General features: G+C 45.0%; 1 protein-coding gene across 6 annotated transcripts; it reads right to left on the bottom strand.

The window, feature by feature from the left end:
• Window positions 1-825: 825 nt before the first annotated feature.
• On the bottom strand, window positions 826-15,518 carry hcfc1a (host cell factor C1a). 6 transcript variants are annotated; one of them, XM_089010235.1, is made up of 28 exons: window positions 15,367-15,518; window positions 14,065-14,265; window positions 13,439-13,587; window positions 12,700-12,860; window positions 12,411-12,619; window positions 12,198-12,282; window positions 11,979-12,085; window positions 11,710-11,889; window positions 11,367-11,609; window positions 11,095-11,243; window positions 10,826-11,008; window positions 10,505-10,726; window positions 10,152-10,256; window positions 9,501-9,717; window positions 9,039-9,175; window positions 8,804-8,951; window positions 8,487-8,707; window positions 7,188-7,926; window positions 6,557-6,699; window positions 6,324-6,458; window positions 5,491-5,707; window positions 5,130-5,405; window positions 4,705-4,811; window positions 4,470-4,604; window positions 4,216-4,401; window positions 3,821-4,118; window positions 3,685-3,748; window positions 826-2,260 (listed from the first exon to the last, which is right to left on the bottom strand). In XM_089010235.1, exons 2-28 carry the CDS (start codon window positions 14,258-14,260, stop codon window positions 2,221-2,223), a joined length of 5,052 nt encoding a protein of 1,683 aa, XP_088866361.1. In that variant the 5' UTR covers window positions 14,261-14,265; window positions 15,367-15,518; the 3' UTR covers window positions 826-2,220. The 6 variants fall into 6 exon arrangements, with proteins under 6 accessions (XP_088866361.1, XP_088866355.1, XP_088866360.1 ...); XM_089010229.1 differs by having other exon boundaries at window positions 11,095-11,609; XM_089010234.1 differs by having other exon boundaries at window positions 4,470-4,601; window positions 11,095-11,609.
• Window positions 15,519-17,212: the final 1,694 nt, after the last annotated feature.

The following is a 17,212-nucleotide window of genomic DNA, read 5'->3' as shown; positions in this document are numbered from 1 at the left end:
GAAAAACGTTTTATCGCATCTAAAATACCCAAAACATGCAGGCTGGTATTTTTAGTCAATTGCAAAACACCAATAAAAATGACTTAAAGTGTCCTAAAACTGCTTCAAAATGACCTCGTAAATGGTGAGTTTCAGAAGGTTTCGCCCCCTTGTTCGTGACGTCACGCCAGGATACTCCAGGATCAACACAATAGCTTCAGAGAGTTCAGATTCGGAGAAGATGCTTTCTTGTTACTCATCCAGTTATGAATATGATTCAAATAGTTCTGAAGAGGAAAGCATAAATGTTTGCAATGGATTAAAGAAGTCCTTCCGTATCAATTCGAGCCGTCTGGACTCAAATGTAGCCTCCCAGAAAATGCGCAAGATGCCGACCTCGCTCCATTTGAAATGGGCTGATTTGTCTGCTGGGAATTTGTGTCAGCAAATAGTAGTCTTGGCGCAACACACGATTCACCATTGCGTTATTTATGCGTTTTCCTTCTAATTTCACCATCAACACGAATTTTTCAGATGAAACAAAGTACCCAAAATGCATTGTGTGTCGCTTTCTTGGTCAGGGGCGTTCCAGACGTGACGTCACTTAGGGCATCGTCATCAACTCAAAAACAAGACTTCCTGAATATTCAGCGCGAGTCTTAAAACGTAAAATATAGCTATATGCCGTGGAATCTTTGTAAAATACGCTCAGTAGAAGTCATTTGCAGTGATTTTACAAATTATGGACGCAACTTGTCCAGAGGTGTCGGTTGTCCTTTCAGGTCACACGGGTTTCCGCCTTGTAGCGGAAGCGGCCGGTACACCGTTTAAAATACAGAGTCGTGGAAGGGGGAAAAAACAAAATTAAAATTTATTAAATGGATTCACATACATCAATAGGATTGGGGAATATGCCTACGTATATCATTTGACAATCTAATACAAAAAAAATATATGAAGAGGTGAGAAACCACATTCATGAGCATAAAAAGCAAAAAGGACAACTGAGTGAGGTGTTAAGGGGGGTCGGGTGTCAATCGCGTGAAACTCCATGTTTGGCAAACAAAGCGGAAATGAGCGTTGAGAAAAAAAATCAAGAGTTAAAAAAAAAAAGTAAAATCTCTCCCTGGGTCCACTTTTAAAGTTCCCTTCAGTCCTATAACCTCCGCAGTTCTACTTGGAACAAATAACATACATACAAAAGTCTTTTCCTTCCCCGTCCGTTATCGACATATAACCAACCAAATGACGACTTTTTTAAAAATATAGCGGCAACTTCAACATAGCCACCCATCTGCCTCACAGACGAACTATTAAGGGAAAGGGATGAACAATAGATTAAAAAAAAAAAAGAAAGAAAAGAGTTTTCTTTTAATGCACACAACATACACACAGGAGAGGGGAGGCGCTTTAAAAACAAATACAAAAATAAACTACACAAAATGATCTACACCCCTGCTTGCTAATTTTTAAGGGGGGGGGGGGGGAAGATTTTGCGATTGTGTGTATTTTGAAAGTCACGGTCGAAGCAAAGTTCCACGGTCAATTCTCTATAAATGGTCTTTTTTGGGGGTTGACACATCTTGATGCCACCAGTCCTCATCTTGGGGTGAAAAAGCATCTGGATGAAGCAATTTAGAGCAAACAAGACAGGATAAAAAAGGAATGTCCTCTCATCAAAAGGACAAGTGCTTTTTATTTGATTCCATACCGATTTCTCCTGTCATCTAATCTAACGGCTGCACGACCTTGTTTTATCACTGTACATTTTTTTTAATGTAGTCTCCTCAGCATTCAACCCCAGAAGAAAGAAAAACTCAGCGCTCAGTTTGTGAAAATGCTTCTCTATGCTGCTAACTGCGAACCCACCCCCCCCCCCCCCCCCCCCGAAAAAAAAGCAAACGTTAAAATGGCGGAAGGGGATTTGAGTGGAAAAGATAATGTGCTTCTAAGTTGATGATGTCGCTCTACAAACACCACGGCCAACGCAAACATGGACGAAAGAGGGTTATTATCTACAGAAAAACATCTCAGATCGACTTTCATCTCTATGCTTCATTCGGGTGTTCTGCCTCCATTGCGGGGCGGGGTGGGGGTCAGGGGTCGTCTGCTCTGAGACTCGAAGATGCGATTAGGCTGACATTGAGGATGAAGAGGTCTTCCTGATAAAAAGGACAGCAAGTGGGGAAAAAAGGACAAAAGAGGGGCGGCAGGCGGGCGGGCGGGATTCTCAGGCCGACCTCACTGGTCCGTTCTGGCTTTCTTTGGACCGGTCGTCTTACTGGAAGAACACAAGACGTACAACAGGTTTCAATGTCAAGTCTGTAGCTCGTGCCGCCGAAAAAGGACGATGATAGAGAATAAGAAGTTATCATATTTCAAAGTTTCATGCTGTTATATGCTTAGTTAAGATGTGTGACTCGAATACACAGTTGAAGCACAGACAACCTGGGGTCAATCTGAGGTCAACAGACACAGATTGTTAAACTGTCATCTTCATCTAGGAGATGTGGCCTTGGACAGAATTTAGGACTTGGGAAACTCCTTATCACAGGAACAATTTACGACTTGAAACTCCTTCACAGGAAGAGCTCATTAGCCAAGTTACAAATTTATCACTTCATGGAAAAGACAATATTTTATTGCTTAGAACTCAAGAGGTGTGGTATTCTAATCAAGAAAACTATGTTTTACTAATGTATCACTTTAATTTGCATACACAGTGATACCTTGGCTTACGAAATTAAGTGGTTCCCAGACAGAGTGTGTCAGGCGAAAAGTGTGTATCCCAAAAAGTAATTTCCCATAGGAAATCATTAAAATGAGAATAAACCGTTCCCAGGTCCCCATAAAACATAATTTTCTACTTTCTAAATTTCTAATCCTTAAAACTACACAAAATATACCTTAATTTATGTATAATAAATGTGCTATGGTATTATAATTAAATAAATAAACTGTACTGTATAATAAAGTCGTTTTATTTACCTTTGTGATGGTCATTGATGGCTTGATGGAATGGAGTGGCCGGTTTCATCAGCGTTAAACACTTGATGAGGAACGTAACCTTCTTTCACCATCTTGATGAATGATCCTTGTAGGTACTTTCTCTGTGATAATTGTATCTAGTTCCTCATCAATTGTGTTCTGCTTAGCTGGGTTGATAGCTTTTGGCATCAAGTGTACAGATGGCTTGTGCGGGTTGTTTGTGGAGCCTGATTGATGGGATATTTTAACCTTGTAGACGACACTCTGCCTTTGAACTACCAAAGTTGAAACTCTCTCACTGTCGTCTACGTCTCTAATGTTTACCCCCCCCCCCAATCATGTGGCTTTAGCTGAAGACTGGTGGTGGGGAATAGAGGACAAAAACAGTCGGCTGCCATTTTGTTGTCAGAAGAACAGGCTTGTTCGCGAACGACACATCACTCATTGAGGCAGCTCCGTGTACGAAAAAGGTTTGTATGCCAAGGTAAAATTTTCATCAATTTAACATTCGTAAACTGAAAAGTTAGTAAGCCAAGGGGTTTATAAACCGAGGTATGACTGTACTCTCAATAAATTAGATTGGCAGAGGGCTGCAGAATTCAGGCATCTGTCATGAATGGCTGCGTCTCCTGCCGGCAGTAAAAACAATCTTTCTGGGTTCGAGTCATTGTCCACAGTGTCCAATCGAACATCTCTGACAGATAACGAAACACTTACGTATCAGGGGAGGTGCCGGGTCTTTTGGCCGCCGGTTTGGCAGAGGCGCCGTCTTTCCCGGATTCTACAAAGCACGACGACGGCGGTTTAAAAACAATCATCTGGAAGTTTCCGTTTTGAGGATGGCGGCGCTCACCTTGCAGCCATCGAACTTGAGTGGCGGGACCGTAGCCCTTCTCGTTTCGGGCGGCGATGCGGAAGATGATAGCCGGCTTGGTGGTGTAGTCGATGTGGGCGTTGGAGAGACTGGAAGACTGCACCAGGCAAGAGGGGTTGGGGCCGCAGTACACCCGCATAAACGCCAACTGGGCCGGAGTGGAGGCTTTGGCTTCGGCCGTCTGGTTGCTCTGGATGGCCAAGTACACCGAATACTCGATGATTTTGCCTGACGTCACGGAGGGGGGCTCCCAAGTCAGGTGAGCGCCATCGGGGCTCTGTGTGGGCACAGATTGATTCAGTTTCGTCCTCAGACTCAATGCGGCATTCACGACATTTTGTCCACCTCAAACTTCAACAGCCTTGGCCGTTTACCTTGCTGATTTTGATGGCACACGGCGCACCGGGGAATCCAGGCAGGCAAGTCTTAAAAGCGGATATTTCAGAGAAGGCGCCACGGCCACAAGCATTGATGCCAGCAACACGGAACTTGTACGCCGTCCCGGGCTGAAGCTCCATTTTCTTCATCTGGCCATAGTCCGGGATGATTCCGGAATCATCCTATTTAGAAGAGAACGAAATATGAAAAGTGCATCGCTGTGTGCCAAAGCATCAAAGAAGACACTTACATCTCCTTGAGAATCATCTCCTGGCACATAGAAGTGAGTGACAACCATATTTGTCACTTTGACAATTCCAACGTCGAACCATTGATTGTCTTTCTTGACAGCAGGCTTCGCAGGGGTCGGCTGGGGGGCTTGCTTCTGTCACACAAACACAAAGACACACATTGAGTCAAAGCACACTCCTCCACAGCCTATTCGCTTCAAGAAAAGTCAGCGGGACAAGTGTGACCAGTCGCACCTCTCCTTCAATGCCATTGGCGACTTCCGCAAGGGCGGCGGCTGCTTGCAGCTTAGCTGGACTGGCCACCGACACAGCCGGCGCAAAAGTACTCGAAGGGGCAAGAGCTGTGGATGAGTATTAGCAAACGTGAAAAAAAATGTTCACAAAAATAAAAGTCAAGGCCTGGGGGCCAAATCTGGCCAGCCACATCAAGTTATTCGGCCCGCGAATGCAAATCAAGCATGCCTAGTGCGACAATGCACGATAAAGTCCAGACCAAAATTTCAAATTGTCGTATGTAAACCACAATACCATTCATATCATTCATAAAATTCATAACAGCCCCCCTGAGAAGAAAAACATGTGGCTCGCAGTAAAACAATACTTTGACACCCTTGATATACGTGGTCCTTTTTTTTCCGAGCCAAAAATGCCTGACTTACTCTCAGTGGTGGTACGCGGCAGTAGGGCGGCCACAGCGTTTGTGACTGCAGCAGCCATCTCGCTGTGGCCATTGCTCTCCACCGAAGGGTCGTTGAGGCTGTCAGCGGGAGCGAGACCCTCTGTGGGCATGCTTGTGTCGACGGCGGCGTGCTGGGCGGCCGCCTGGGCCTCCTGAAGTTGCTGCTGCTGCTGGACCAGCGCTGCAAGCTCCTGCTGTGTCAACATGATGGGGATGCTGGTGGTTTGCTGGCCCTCTGCAGCCACGTCGCCTTCATCTGCAGAAAAATATTTGCCTCCCGTCACTTTCCACACAATATTTGCGGCGTTTGGGGTGGGCTGGACAGATGAAAGGAAACTCACTCATCACAGCTTGTTGGGCGGCCTGAAGGACGGCTTGTATGGCCAGGGCTTGAGCTTCCTCGGTCGCCGCCGCCTGAGCTGCAGCCTCTGCAGCCGCCGTGACGGCGAGCTCCTCGTCTGAGAGCCCTGTCACCATCAGTGTGGCCCCCTGGCCCTCGGACATGAGCTCGGTTGGCAGGTTCAAGGCTGCGGCTGTGGCTACTGCTGCTGCGTCTCCCTAACAAAAAACGTGATAGCGACCATGGTGTGTCAAAAAAATAAAATATGATAGCCAAATATCGTACTCAACGATGCGGTTGAACACGTAGGGATTGAAGTATAGAAATTTTCTATGCTTCTGTTTTATGTTTCATTTTTAGTGACCTAAAATTGGGAGTGACACGGACCCGGAGGAAAGCCTGCCGCGTCGCTAATTGGGATTTCGATAAACACTTTCTCTATCGCAAGGATGTCAGTCATTTTTTGCCACGGGGGGCGCCATTATGAATTTGAGGAAGAAGGTTTCATCGCCTCCACATATTACACACAGGATACTAAGCAAATTAATCAATAACTAGTTTTCAAATTTGAAGTAAAAAAATAATTTGTTATTGTGGTTTATATGAGACAATTAGAAAGCATGATGGAATTTCACAACATTTATTTGCATTCGCGGGCCTAATAAAAGGATGTGGCACCGCACATTTGGCCCCCGGGCCTTGACTTTGACACCAGTGTGGTACTTTTTACTCATCCATCAGGCGGCTGTGCTCACTTACACATATACACGCACACACACAAAATGTCATCTCCGATGGCGCTCGGGTACAAAAGTAGTGACACGACCGTCTTACTTCTGTCTGAGTCTCCATCGGGGTGGCTTCCTCTTCTGCAGGTGCAGCTTCTGCTGAGGCAGTCGGTTCAGTCTGCATGGGTTCTTCTGTGGAGCTGGCCTCAGCGCTCACTCCTTCTGTGATTGATGAGATTGACTGGACGGAAAAGTACATAGAAATAAATGAAGGTTTCTGTCTGGCTCGCTCTCAGCTTCACCGGGTCACAAAATTGGCCACAAAGACGTTGTTCTTACAGGTACGGATGGTCCGGGGGCAGGAGTGGATTGAGTGACAGTAGTGATGGCTCTCCCCTGGGTGCTGGTGACAGCTGCCGCGGTGGAGGAGGCTTCTTCAGTGCTGCCGGTGCCTTCGGTGACATCTTCTGCCTGCTGAGCTGCTGATAGATGGTCAAAGACTGATAGTTAGATTTGCAGGCAAACCAAAAGCAAACACCTGTCAAATATTTTGAAGTCTCTAATTGACTGATGAATATATATATATATACACAGAGAGAGAGAGAGAGAGAGAGAGAGAGAGAGCGAGAGAGAGATAGAGATTGGATTGGATTTGCCTTTATTAGTCTCACAGTGGAGAAATTTACATTTCACAGCAGCAAAGTGATGAAAGGAATGAAAGTAGAAAAACAAAATACATGAGCTGCTAGATAGATAGATATACACACACAGTAAAGTCTCGTTATATTGATAGTACTGCTTATTACGATACTATTTCTATGAACTCAAGGAGAAAATTACATGCCCGCAGGATCGGATATATCGATAGTCCGGTTATATCGATATTTTTTCCGACTCCCGAGAATATCGATATAACGAGACTTTACTGTATATAAAAAATCTCTACGCATGGTGAAAAAAACTGCTCTACCTGTGCCTTCTCCTGCCTCCAGACTGCTGGTGGCAGTGGTAGCCGTGTTGGTGGTCCCGGTCTCGTGGGTTTCGCACGGTGGGTTGGAGCAAACCATTTGAATGGCACCGGTTGCCGAGCTGGTCTGGTCTCCTCCCATGCTGGAGGTGGCCGTCGACGGCGTGTTGGTGGTCCCCGTTTCATGGGTTTCACAGGGCGGGTTGGAGCAAACGCTCTGCGTGACGCCGGGCTGGCCTTCGCCCATGCTGGAGGACGCTTGGGTGGACGTGTTGGTGGTACCGGTCACGTGAGTCTCACAGGGGGGATTGGAGCACACCTGCTGGATTCCTCCCATGCTCGATGATGCCGTCGTCGCAGTGTTGGTGGTTCCCGTTTCGTGGGTCTCGCAAGGAGGGTTCGAGCAGATTGGTCCTGCTCCAATCGTCGCGGAGGAGGTGGTGGCTGTGGCGGTGGTTCCCGTTTCATGCGTTTCGCAGGGTGGATTGGAGCAAACCTGACCGACGCCCATGGCGGCAGACGACGTGGTGGCTGTGTTAGTCGTTCCCGTGTCGTGCGTCTCACATGGCGGGTTGGAGCAGACCAGGGTTACAGTCCCGGATCCGTCCCCGGCGGCACCAGCCTCAGAGGAGCTTGGTTGCTCAGACGTGGGTGATGCCAGGATGGAAACTGGTAGATCCTGCACTGGCTGGGCTTCGACGCCACTGGGAGTTGTAATCAGAGTGACCTGGGTGGGCTGGTTCTGGGATGACCAAAGCAGAGTATGAAAAATAAAAATCGGAAACTTCCCTTTGAATGGCACTTCATTGTACTTTAGGAAAAATACAGTCAAAGCTGGGTTTTCAAACATAATCCGTTCTAGAAGCCTATTCGAAAACCGAAACATTTCCCACTATAATCAATGTCTGTTTTCAAAATCGATATTGAACAATACAAAAACATCGACTCACAATATAACACTATACAGGAATACAGTCTAATTTGAGGAGAGATCTCAGCCTAATATGTCTGCTTCTTAATAAAAAAAATGTGTACAATACTTATGCGCCGGTCAAAATGATACGCAACACGAGGAAGTGACGTATAAGGATCCGGAGGATTCCAGTGGTGCATTAAAGTGTGGCCAGTTTGGTCTAGAAACCGATTCTTGGTTGAAAACGGAATGGGTCGAGAACCAAGATGTTCGCAAACTGAGGTTTGACTGTACAATTTCAGGCTGAGCGAAAGGTAGCCAGAGTGTATTGTCCAACAACGGTTTTGATGTCCCACCGTTGTAAGGAAAAACAAAAAGTGGAGTTTCACCTGCACTGTGATGGTGGAAGAGGGTAGCGCGGTCGCCGACGTTAGGGTAGTCTGGGCAGCAGACACAGTGATCGCAGGCGAACTGATTATCTGACTGGACAGGGTGGCAATTGTCCCCAACGTAGTGATGGGAGTCACCAGAGATGCGTTTGCAGTGTCCACGGCGGCACCTGCCAGGCTCGTGGAGACGGTACCGGTCACTGTGCCCAGAGAGGTGACACCTAATAAAAAAATGTAACGACAAAATAAAAGAATGCAATGGTGAAGTTGAGGCAAGACCCCGCCCAAATCAGAAACAACTTTGGCTATTTTCATACCGGTTGTTCCCTTGACAACCAGGGTTGTGACAGTGGGCTTGACAGCAGACACCGTCACCGGCGTCACCAGTCGAACGCCGCCAACTGTGCTCATGGGTACAGTGCGTAAAATAGTCCCTGGCTGCCCTGGAGCGCCCTTCAAAACAACCTACAGACACAGGAGTCACCGTGAGTCGTAGTGTACATACGTGGAAAAACTAGATACCAGCTAACGTTTTATCGCAGGGATTTGTACCTGCGTTAATCCTTGTTGGCCAGCTGCTGTTCCAAGTTTGGGCACGGCGGTAATAATTTTGCCAGGCGTTCCAGTGGTCATCACTTTAGTTGTAAGGATGGTAATTGGCGTTTTCATTCCAGTACTGCTCGTTACACCTGCAGGTGTACCAGCCACACATTACATCAAATTTTTAAGACTTGCGACAGTTGTAGTTCTTGAAAGTTTCATTTTTGCAAGACTTTCCCCAATATTATTAGTCAATATAAATTTAAAATCAAATGGTCTAAGAATTTTGGGAGGACCCCTCAAAAAAAGTCAAGAACAATTAAACACTCCTTACTGTCACCATAGCAACACAGAAACGTGTTTATTTGGTTGTTTTAGTATGAGATGAGCATAACCACCTTTAGTGTTCTACATGTAATGATCAATATTTGAGCGCTGAAATAATTGAGTGCAAATAAGTCAAGAAGTTCAGACCTGTTGCTCCAGGCTGGGTCATAATCGCCGACATTGGGATGGTTTTGATAATAGTCGGTCCCTGTTTATTGGCATTTGAAGATACGCCACTTATATTAAGAATTGTGGGCTTATTTCCAGCCCCTCCAGCCTGGGAGGTGGTGATGATGGTTGCAGGCTTTCCATCAGCAGAGGTCACCAGTTTCAGAATGGTGCCGGCTGGGAGTGGACCCTTTGTCTAGGAAGCAACAGGAGAAAAAAAATTATGCAAACTATCTGGAGAGCCATCTTGTGCCCATATGCCTTTTCTACACTACAGATATTCTACCTGAGGGGTGTCAAAGCAATTTTTGCTGCATTATAGTTATGGTTTCCTCTCGAAGGCCGTTATGAATTTTGGGAAGCCATTAGGTTTCATCCCCTCCACATATTACATACAGAGCACGCAACAAATTGATAAATAACAAGTTTAAAAATCAGAAGAAAAAAATAATGACTATGTAATAATGACTAATGATTATTGTGGTTTACATTCGACAATTTGAAATTTGGGTTCTGACTTAAGCAAGCGGCATGAAATTTCACACGTTTGATTTGCCCGCATGGGCTGAATAAGATGATGTGGCGGGCCAGATTTGGCCCTTGAGCCTTGACTATGACACCATATTTTACCTGAATTATTTGGGTGAGAGGGTTCGTGGAAGCCTGGCCAGTGACAGCTGATGTCTGCACCGGTTTGGTTTGAACCACAGACATCATCTTGCCAAGGTTGGAGATCTGGAAGCAAAATATACCAAACAGCAGCATTCATAAGACAACATTGGAAAAGAAGCACATGGTCTTCTGGAAGCATTCAAAACACCATTACAGACTTATTTTGTCAATAGATGGGCACTTGTGAACTAGCTTCAATAAAAATTATTAAAGCAAGTATCTTCTCATGTTTGTGGGTACAAAAGTTATTCACCCATTGAAAAATGCTTTGCTACATGCATTGCCAGTTGTAAGGAAATCAATTTTCTCACCAGAGTGCCACCACTGCCCATGGTGAGGGGACTTTTGACCAAGGCGATGGTCTTGGTAACTCCACCCATCACGGTGGTAACCACCTGGGCTTGCTGAGCCACAGTGACAGCACCAGACTTGTGCACGGTGATGATGGGTCTGGTGGTTGTGGGAGAAGATGTACCCGCGGTGCCCACCTGAGCCGCAGCAGTCTTCAGCATGCGTGTGGCAGGGTTGCTGACCTATATGTATTAAGTTATTTTAACAACCTGTTCAGAGCTGCTTGAGGTACTTTGAGACTTTAACCACTCTGACCCCTTTTTTTCTCTTTTAATACGAACCATAACTGGCGAGGCCACTTTAACTGTGGTTGTCCCAGGGGAAACAGCGACCGTTTTGAGAATCGTGGCACCTGCAGGAACATTGAGAACTGTCCCAGCAGAGGCGGGCGGAATCTTCTGTGTTGCCGCAGCTGCAGCAGCTAATGCTGCCATGCCACTCATTTGGGGGCTACTTCCAATTGGCTGAAATCAGAGGACGTTGAGGAGATAATTGCTCATTTGACCATACGACTGCCCGAAAGTCATGTGAGCTGCATAGCTGGTCTTACCGAGCCTTGGGTGACCTGGGCAGGCACAACCATTCTAACACCAGGAGGAAGTGAGGTCAAAGTGACAGGAGATTTCCCAGGTTGGCTTGGGCGGACTGTGACGACAGATGCACCTGTAGCAGATTGCTGAGCAGCAACCTTCAATACAGCTGTTAAAAAAAGGAGAGAAAAGATGTGGTAAGCCTTTTTTGTCCTGGGTGATTGGAGCAACCACCCCCCCACCTCCCCCCAAAAAATACAATAGAATAAAAAAGAGTGAGCATTCGTAATACCGGCTTGTGGCAGAGTCTGTGGGGAGGGTGCGGCAGCAGCTGGAGCGGGGCTCCTAGGAGAGTTCACGGGTTGCGAGGGGATCGAACTCATGGCCGGCGAGGCTGCAGCTGGCGTCGCGGGGATGTCGTATTTCTGCAGCTGCAACAAGTATGTGTCTGCCGTGGAAACCGCACCCCAGCTCACTTCAAGGGAGTTGGTATTGGCACGGACCAACTGCACCCGAGCGGGGGCGTGTGGTCGCTCTGGTGGTGTGGAGAAAAAGTGACATGGGAGATAAATATTTCAATTTGAACGATAAGATTGTGAAAATAACATCTACGAGAACAATTCAAACCTACATACCGGTTTCCAGGTACCAGAGGTCTTTGCAACAAACTTGGTTGTTCCATGCTTTACGGTATCCATCACGGCCGCTCCAAACGTACAGTCTGGAATTGATAGCCACAGCACAATGGCCGGCGCGGGCCCGGGGAATGTTGTCTTCAAGGGTGTCCATCAACACTGTCTCCCAGCACATTGTGTCTGAAGAGAAAATGAAAAATGGTCAACAATCTCGCATCCAACTCACTTCGACTTTTTCAAAAATAAAATATAGAAGTAGCCAGCCCCACCGAGATTTAAGCAAGCCAGTGTATTTGTGCACTTCCACTCTTTCTCATGTGTCGCCACTTTGACATCATCCATGACCAAAGGAACCCAACCGCCAAAAACATACATCCTGTAAGGTAAACACAATGGCAATGACATAGAGAACATGGTATGTTAGACTGGCAAATGAAACAACAGACACCAAAAGTGTGCGAGGCAGGAACGAGCAGTAATCATCTCACTTATTTGTAATGGTAGTGGCAGAGTGTAGACTCCTTGGTAGTGGTGCTGTGCCGCTCACTGATGGTTTGTTCCATGTTAAGGTATCTGGAGTCGACGGCAAAGTCAGGAAATACAACACGACCAGCATAAAACAATCACAAAATGTAAAGGGATGTGTTCTAGCTTTCACAAGGATTTTTGGAAAATTCACAAAAAAAAAATTATGAACCTACCAATATCAAGAGTCCACAGATCTCCGAGGCGACATCCGCTCATCCCCCCATAGATTATCAGTCGAGATTTTCGAGTTGTCTTTTCTGTGTAAACCACAGCAGTGTGGCTCTCCCGGGGAGGAGGCAGGACTCCATATGCGATTGGAATATCCCACGAAACAAAGCTGGACCCGGCACGAAGCTCGAGTATATACAAATCATTCAGGTATCTGAGATAAAACGAGGACCGCATTTGCTTTGGTCATTTTGTACACTAACCCACGATGTCAAAACACATTGCAGACGCTACCTGGGAATGTTGTTTTTCGGATCCTCACTGTCGTTGGCAAGTCCGCCAAACAAGTAACATTTGTTTCCCACGAGGGAAAAACTGTGACCAAGACGTGGACATGGAGGGGGGCCATTTTTAGGATTTTTTGCTTTTAATTTTTTCCATTCCCATCTGCTGGCCTAAAACAAACATCAATGTCAAATTAATATTGGAAGCATCAAGTGAACTTTATCTCCATTTCCAGTCTTGAAATATACTTGAAATCGTACAATATTCGGACATAGCTCTCATCACAATTGAACTTTTCTTTAAATCAATTGGATTGGATTGGATTGGATATGCCTTTATTAGTCTCACAGTGGAGAAATTTACATTTCACAGCAGCAAAGTGATGAAAGGAATGAAAGTAGAAAAACGAAATACATGAGCTGCTGGAAAGGCAGCCACTCTCGCGGCGCCGTCTTGAAGTCAAAAGAACAAAAAAAAAAAAAAAAAAAAAAATTAAGGCTTTCTACGGGTACAATGAAGATTATACACAGAGAAATGCTATTAAGGTTATCAATTCAAAGTGACCATTGAAAACACTATTTGGTTTCTTCAAAATAAGAAAAATATTGCACCGATGTAGTGACTAAATAAAAGTTAGGATGCAAACAGGGAGGTAGAAAGACAGATGTCAAGATGCATTCGAAGTTATCAAACCGAAAGAAAACACGTGCATGGGGGCCGGGGGATTTATTAAGATGATAAAACATACCTGTAGTTCATAGAGATCATTGCTGTACTTGCCATATTCCACCATACCACCGAATACCAGCAATCTTGTGCCATCACAGACAAAACCATAAGCAGCACAGCCAGGTGGAATGTCACCACGGACAGCAGGAATAAACCACTGGTTTGTTGCTAGGAACACGTACCACATTACAGGAGAATATTTTACAACTATTTTAACAATAACATTCCACGCGGCATGATTATGAGAATTCAAATAGTTTTCCCCCCATTAAAATGTTCATTTAAAATTGATCAAATTCGGCAAAAGTGTCCACGTAATCGAAGAGGTAGCAAACAACACAGTTTCAACAATTCTTATTCGTTTTTACATGAACCCTCAACGGTAAGCATCCATTTTATTTTAGCCCGCCTTTTTTAATGATCAATGCCGATTTCTATCCAGCAGGGGGCGATATGTACATACATTTTAATATGTTCAGGCCTGCACCAGCCTTGTACATAATCTTAGACGAAACTTTTCATCGTGTCAACAGATAGATGTCTTAATTATCATTAATACACAACGTTCGGAAGTAAGGTTTATAACCTATTCTGCAAACACCCGTTCAATGAGTTAAAATATTCAAATGCAAAAATTAACCTTACCTGTATTGTAGACATGCAATTCATCCACTATGCCCTCGTTTCCACCGCCAAACACAACCATTAGCTCCTTGATCGCCACCGCTCTGTGTCCGTGTCTCGGTCGAGGAACGGGGCCCGACCAACCAAGGACCCGTTTCCATCGCGGTTGCAGAACAGACACCGAGGTCCCAGTCACCATGGAACCAGGGACAGACATTATTTCTGTCAACAACAACAATGTTCAGACGGGAAGTTAACTGTGTGAAATCTTCGAGTGGATACATAAAAATTAGAGCCCATTAACTTCATAAAAACACAAAGTTTCCACAGGGCCAACTTATTCGCTGCGCCCGAGTCGAGCTTTGCTGTTACCATTGTTCTAAACGCTTCCCATCAATGAGAGCCAGATTAGAGCATCGGGTCATTTGTACAGATAAACATTTCGCGAGCTATGTCAGACAACAGCGATGTACGTGTCAACAAATAACACAAATTAGCTTCGTTCGGCCTTAGGTGTTTCTTTCTAACCATTGAATTCGTCCCATGGAAGCCGCCATCTTGTAACCAAACAAGCCCCCGCTAACGATACTGCCAGTCTGAAAAATGGCGGAAGCGAATGAAAGGGGAATATACACAACCACCGAAAACATTAACAAATAAAGGTCAAAAATACAGTAAATTGCAACAAACGGCAGACAACCACTCAAAGAGTCGTGCCCCGCTGCAACTCGGCTATAAATCGCAGTAAAAACTCATCATTAGCAGTCGGCTTTTTTTCATGCCTCTCTGGGAGTCGCCATGTTGTAGCTAGTAAACTTAGCATTAGATGTAGCTTTTCCGACGCATTTACTAATAAAGAAGCATGAAATTTTAGCTGGAGGAGCAGAGCGGATTGCAATGCCAGATGTCTTAATTCACAGTTGTTTTATGTTTTGGTACGTCAAACCCAAAGTTGTCCCATTTGCTAGTGGAACTTCGCCTGCAATCGCGCCTAGCGGCTAAATCCAAAAGGGTTAGCTCGAACAGCTAGCATCTGTCAAAACGTCGCAATTTCTCACAATTAAATGCAATGTATTTTCGCACCGCTCTAATATGCACACATTACCTTGCAGAAGCAAAGTTGCAACAAAACTCTTGAATTAGAGCAAAGGCTAGTCGAACTGCATAAGCAGAGTGTTATTGTGTTTCATGCCGTCAGTGGAAGCAGCCATCTTTTCACAATCGGCCTAGTTGTACAGCTCCCACAAGAAAAATGGCCGGGCGGTTTGTCACAACAAAACATTCTAAACTCAAAACGGGAAACTTATTGCAATATTTACGTACCCAATTCGATGTAGTATTTGCAAAAGCACTGATGGGTGGCCTTATCTTGTGGTAATAATCCAGATTCATTCGATTTGCGAAGAAATGTTTCCTCTCATGCCTGCCTGGAAGCTGCCATCTTCTTGACAACCAGAGGCGGAGGAAAATGGAGAGAGTTGGCGTCACCCAAAGCAAACATGGCGACGGAGAACAGCTCGCTGACTATGTTAGCCACAAATTAATGTATTGTTTCTATTTACACCAATCAATCTGCGAACAATGACTTGAGCGAGAATATAATTTTATAAACTTTCCAAATAAATAGTATGATCAGGCTTCCCGACTTAGAATTTATTATAACACGATTCAATAACAGTCCGGGGTTTATTGTCCCTTACTAAAGATGGCGACATCCGTTTTTTTATCCACCACTTATCCCCCCTAGTGTTGCAGTGGATTTTGATTTTCAAACCACGCTAAACTAATTTACACCCGTGCGTCAACTCACAATACTCGTATTCCGACAGAAATATACAAATTCCGCTCATGTATTTAAAAGGTTACCACGCCCACGTATAGTAATAATCATTACCCACCAATGTTGTATAAAATGTTTAATTAACAATACTTGTCGTATATTATCGTGTACTTTCCTGTGTGTCTGAAAACAGCTTAATTGAAGAGAGAGAAAAAAACTTTTACCATATAAATATAAAGGTTGATTATTCCCGAAGACCAATTCCTTTGTATGTTATTGCTCTGTATTGCAAAATGTCCTTTTGGTCCTTTATTGGGCAGAGATAAATTATTACGGGTGAATTTATCCACACAATTCAGAAATACTATATGCTTTATCACTAATCTGTGATGCATATGCAGAGAGGACACTATCTGGAATTGATAGCGTCAGTCGAACAGGTGAAACAACTTGCAAGATAGTGGTGAGCCAAACTGTATCCAGTATAGTAACACCAGTAAGAGCGATCAACCGCAACGCAACGACCAACAAACGAATACAAATCTCTATATTTGCAATATGCTACTTGGCCGTTAGATGTCAGACTTTCTTCTCAGGCCTCTAGCACTCCTGGACGGTGTCATGGGAGAGGATTTTTCGGTACATTCGGTGGGCATAATTTAAAATGTCAGGTGTACCTGTTTCTGAATCAACCTATCCATCTATTATCCGTACCGCTTATTCGTCATTAGCGTCGCGGGGGTGCTGGGGCCAATCCCAGCCGTCTTCGGGCACGAGGCGGGGGACACCGTGAAGTGGTCGTCAGCCAATCGCAGGGCGCACAGACAATTTGGAGGGCTCAATCTGCCTGTCATTCCTGTTTTTGGAAAGTGGGAGAAAGCCGGAGGACTCAGAGAAACCCCACGCAGGCCAAGGGAAAACATGCAAACTTCACACATGGCGGCCGGTGCAGGACACGACCCGGCGACCTCTGCACTGTGAATCCAGAATGCTAACCACTTGACTACCAGGCCACCCTCAAACTATCATTGTAAACAAAATTATTTGTTATACAGCTCCATGAAATTTACATGCATATGCAATGCGATCAGAAAATGAATAAATACTATAATGAACAAGAATTTCAAGTTATTGCTTTGGTTGTAACAGCAACCACAGATAATATTTGGGATATGTATGTTACATGCATAGTACAGTACCGCTGATAGTAGATCAATTTCTTGTCCTGAAATTTATTTATGGCAAAATTATGTATTTTAAACTCGTCAAATGTGATAGAGGAAAATAAAAGGCTCAGACTCAAGTACACATTGCCATCCCAAGAGTCGCATGAGTGACTAATGATCAGAACGCGTTTGGTGCAGTGGCGAATCACCATGCAGTTCCTCC

This window comes from Hippocampus bargibanti, linkage group LG12, assembly GCF_051943395.1.
Source record: "Hippocampus bargibanti isolate YZ-2025 linkage group LG12, ASM5194339v1, whole genome shotgun sequence".
NCBI lineage: Eukaryota > Metazoa > Chordata > Actinopteri > Syngnathiformes > Syngnathidae > Hippocampus > Hippocampus bargibanti.
The sequence above is the reverse complement of the archived record's forward strand: the minus strand, read 5'-3'. Positions and strand labels throughout refer to the sequence as shown.

What these genes read in the sequence shown, in the direction of transcription:
- hcfc1a (XM_089010229.1), bottom strand. Translation starts at nt 14,260, where the DNA reads ATGTCTGTCCCTGGTTCCATGGTGACTGGGACCTCGGTGTCTGTTCTG. An exon ending in CCCAGGTCACCCAAGGCTCG is followed by an intron (nt 11,009 to 11,094) that starts GTAAGACCAGCT and finishes CTCTGATTTCAG; the next exon opens with CCAATTGGAAGTAGCCCCCA. An exon ending in GGAGGCAGGAGAAGGCACAG is followed by an intron (nt 6,700 to 7,187) that starts GTAGAGCAGTTT and finishes ACCATCTATCAG; the next exon opens with CAGCTCAGCAGGCAGAAGAT.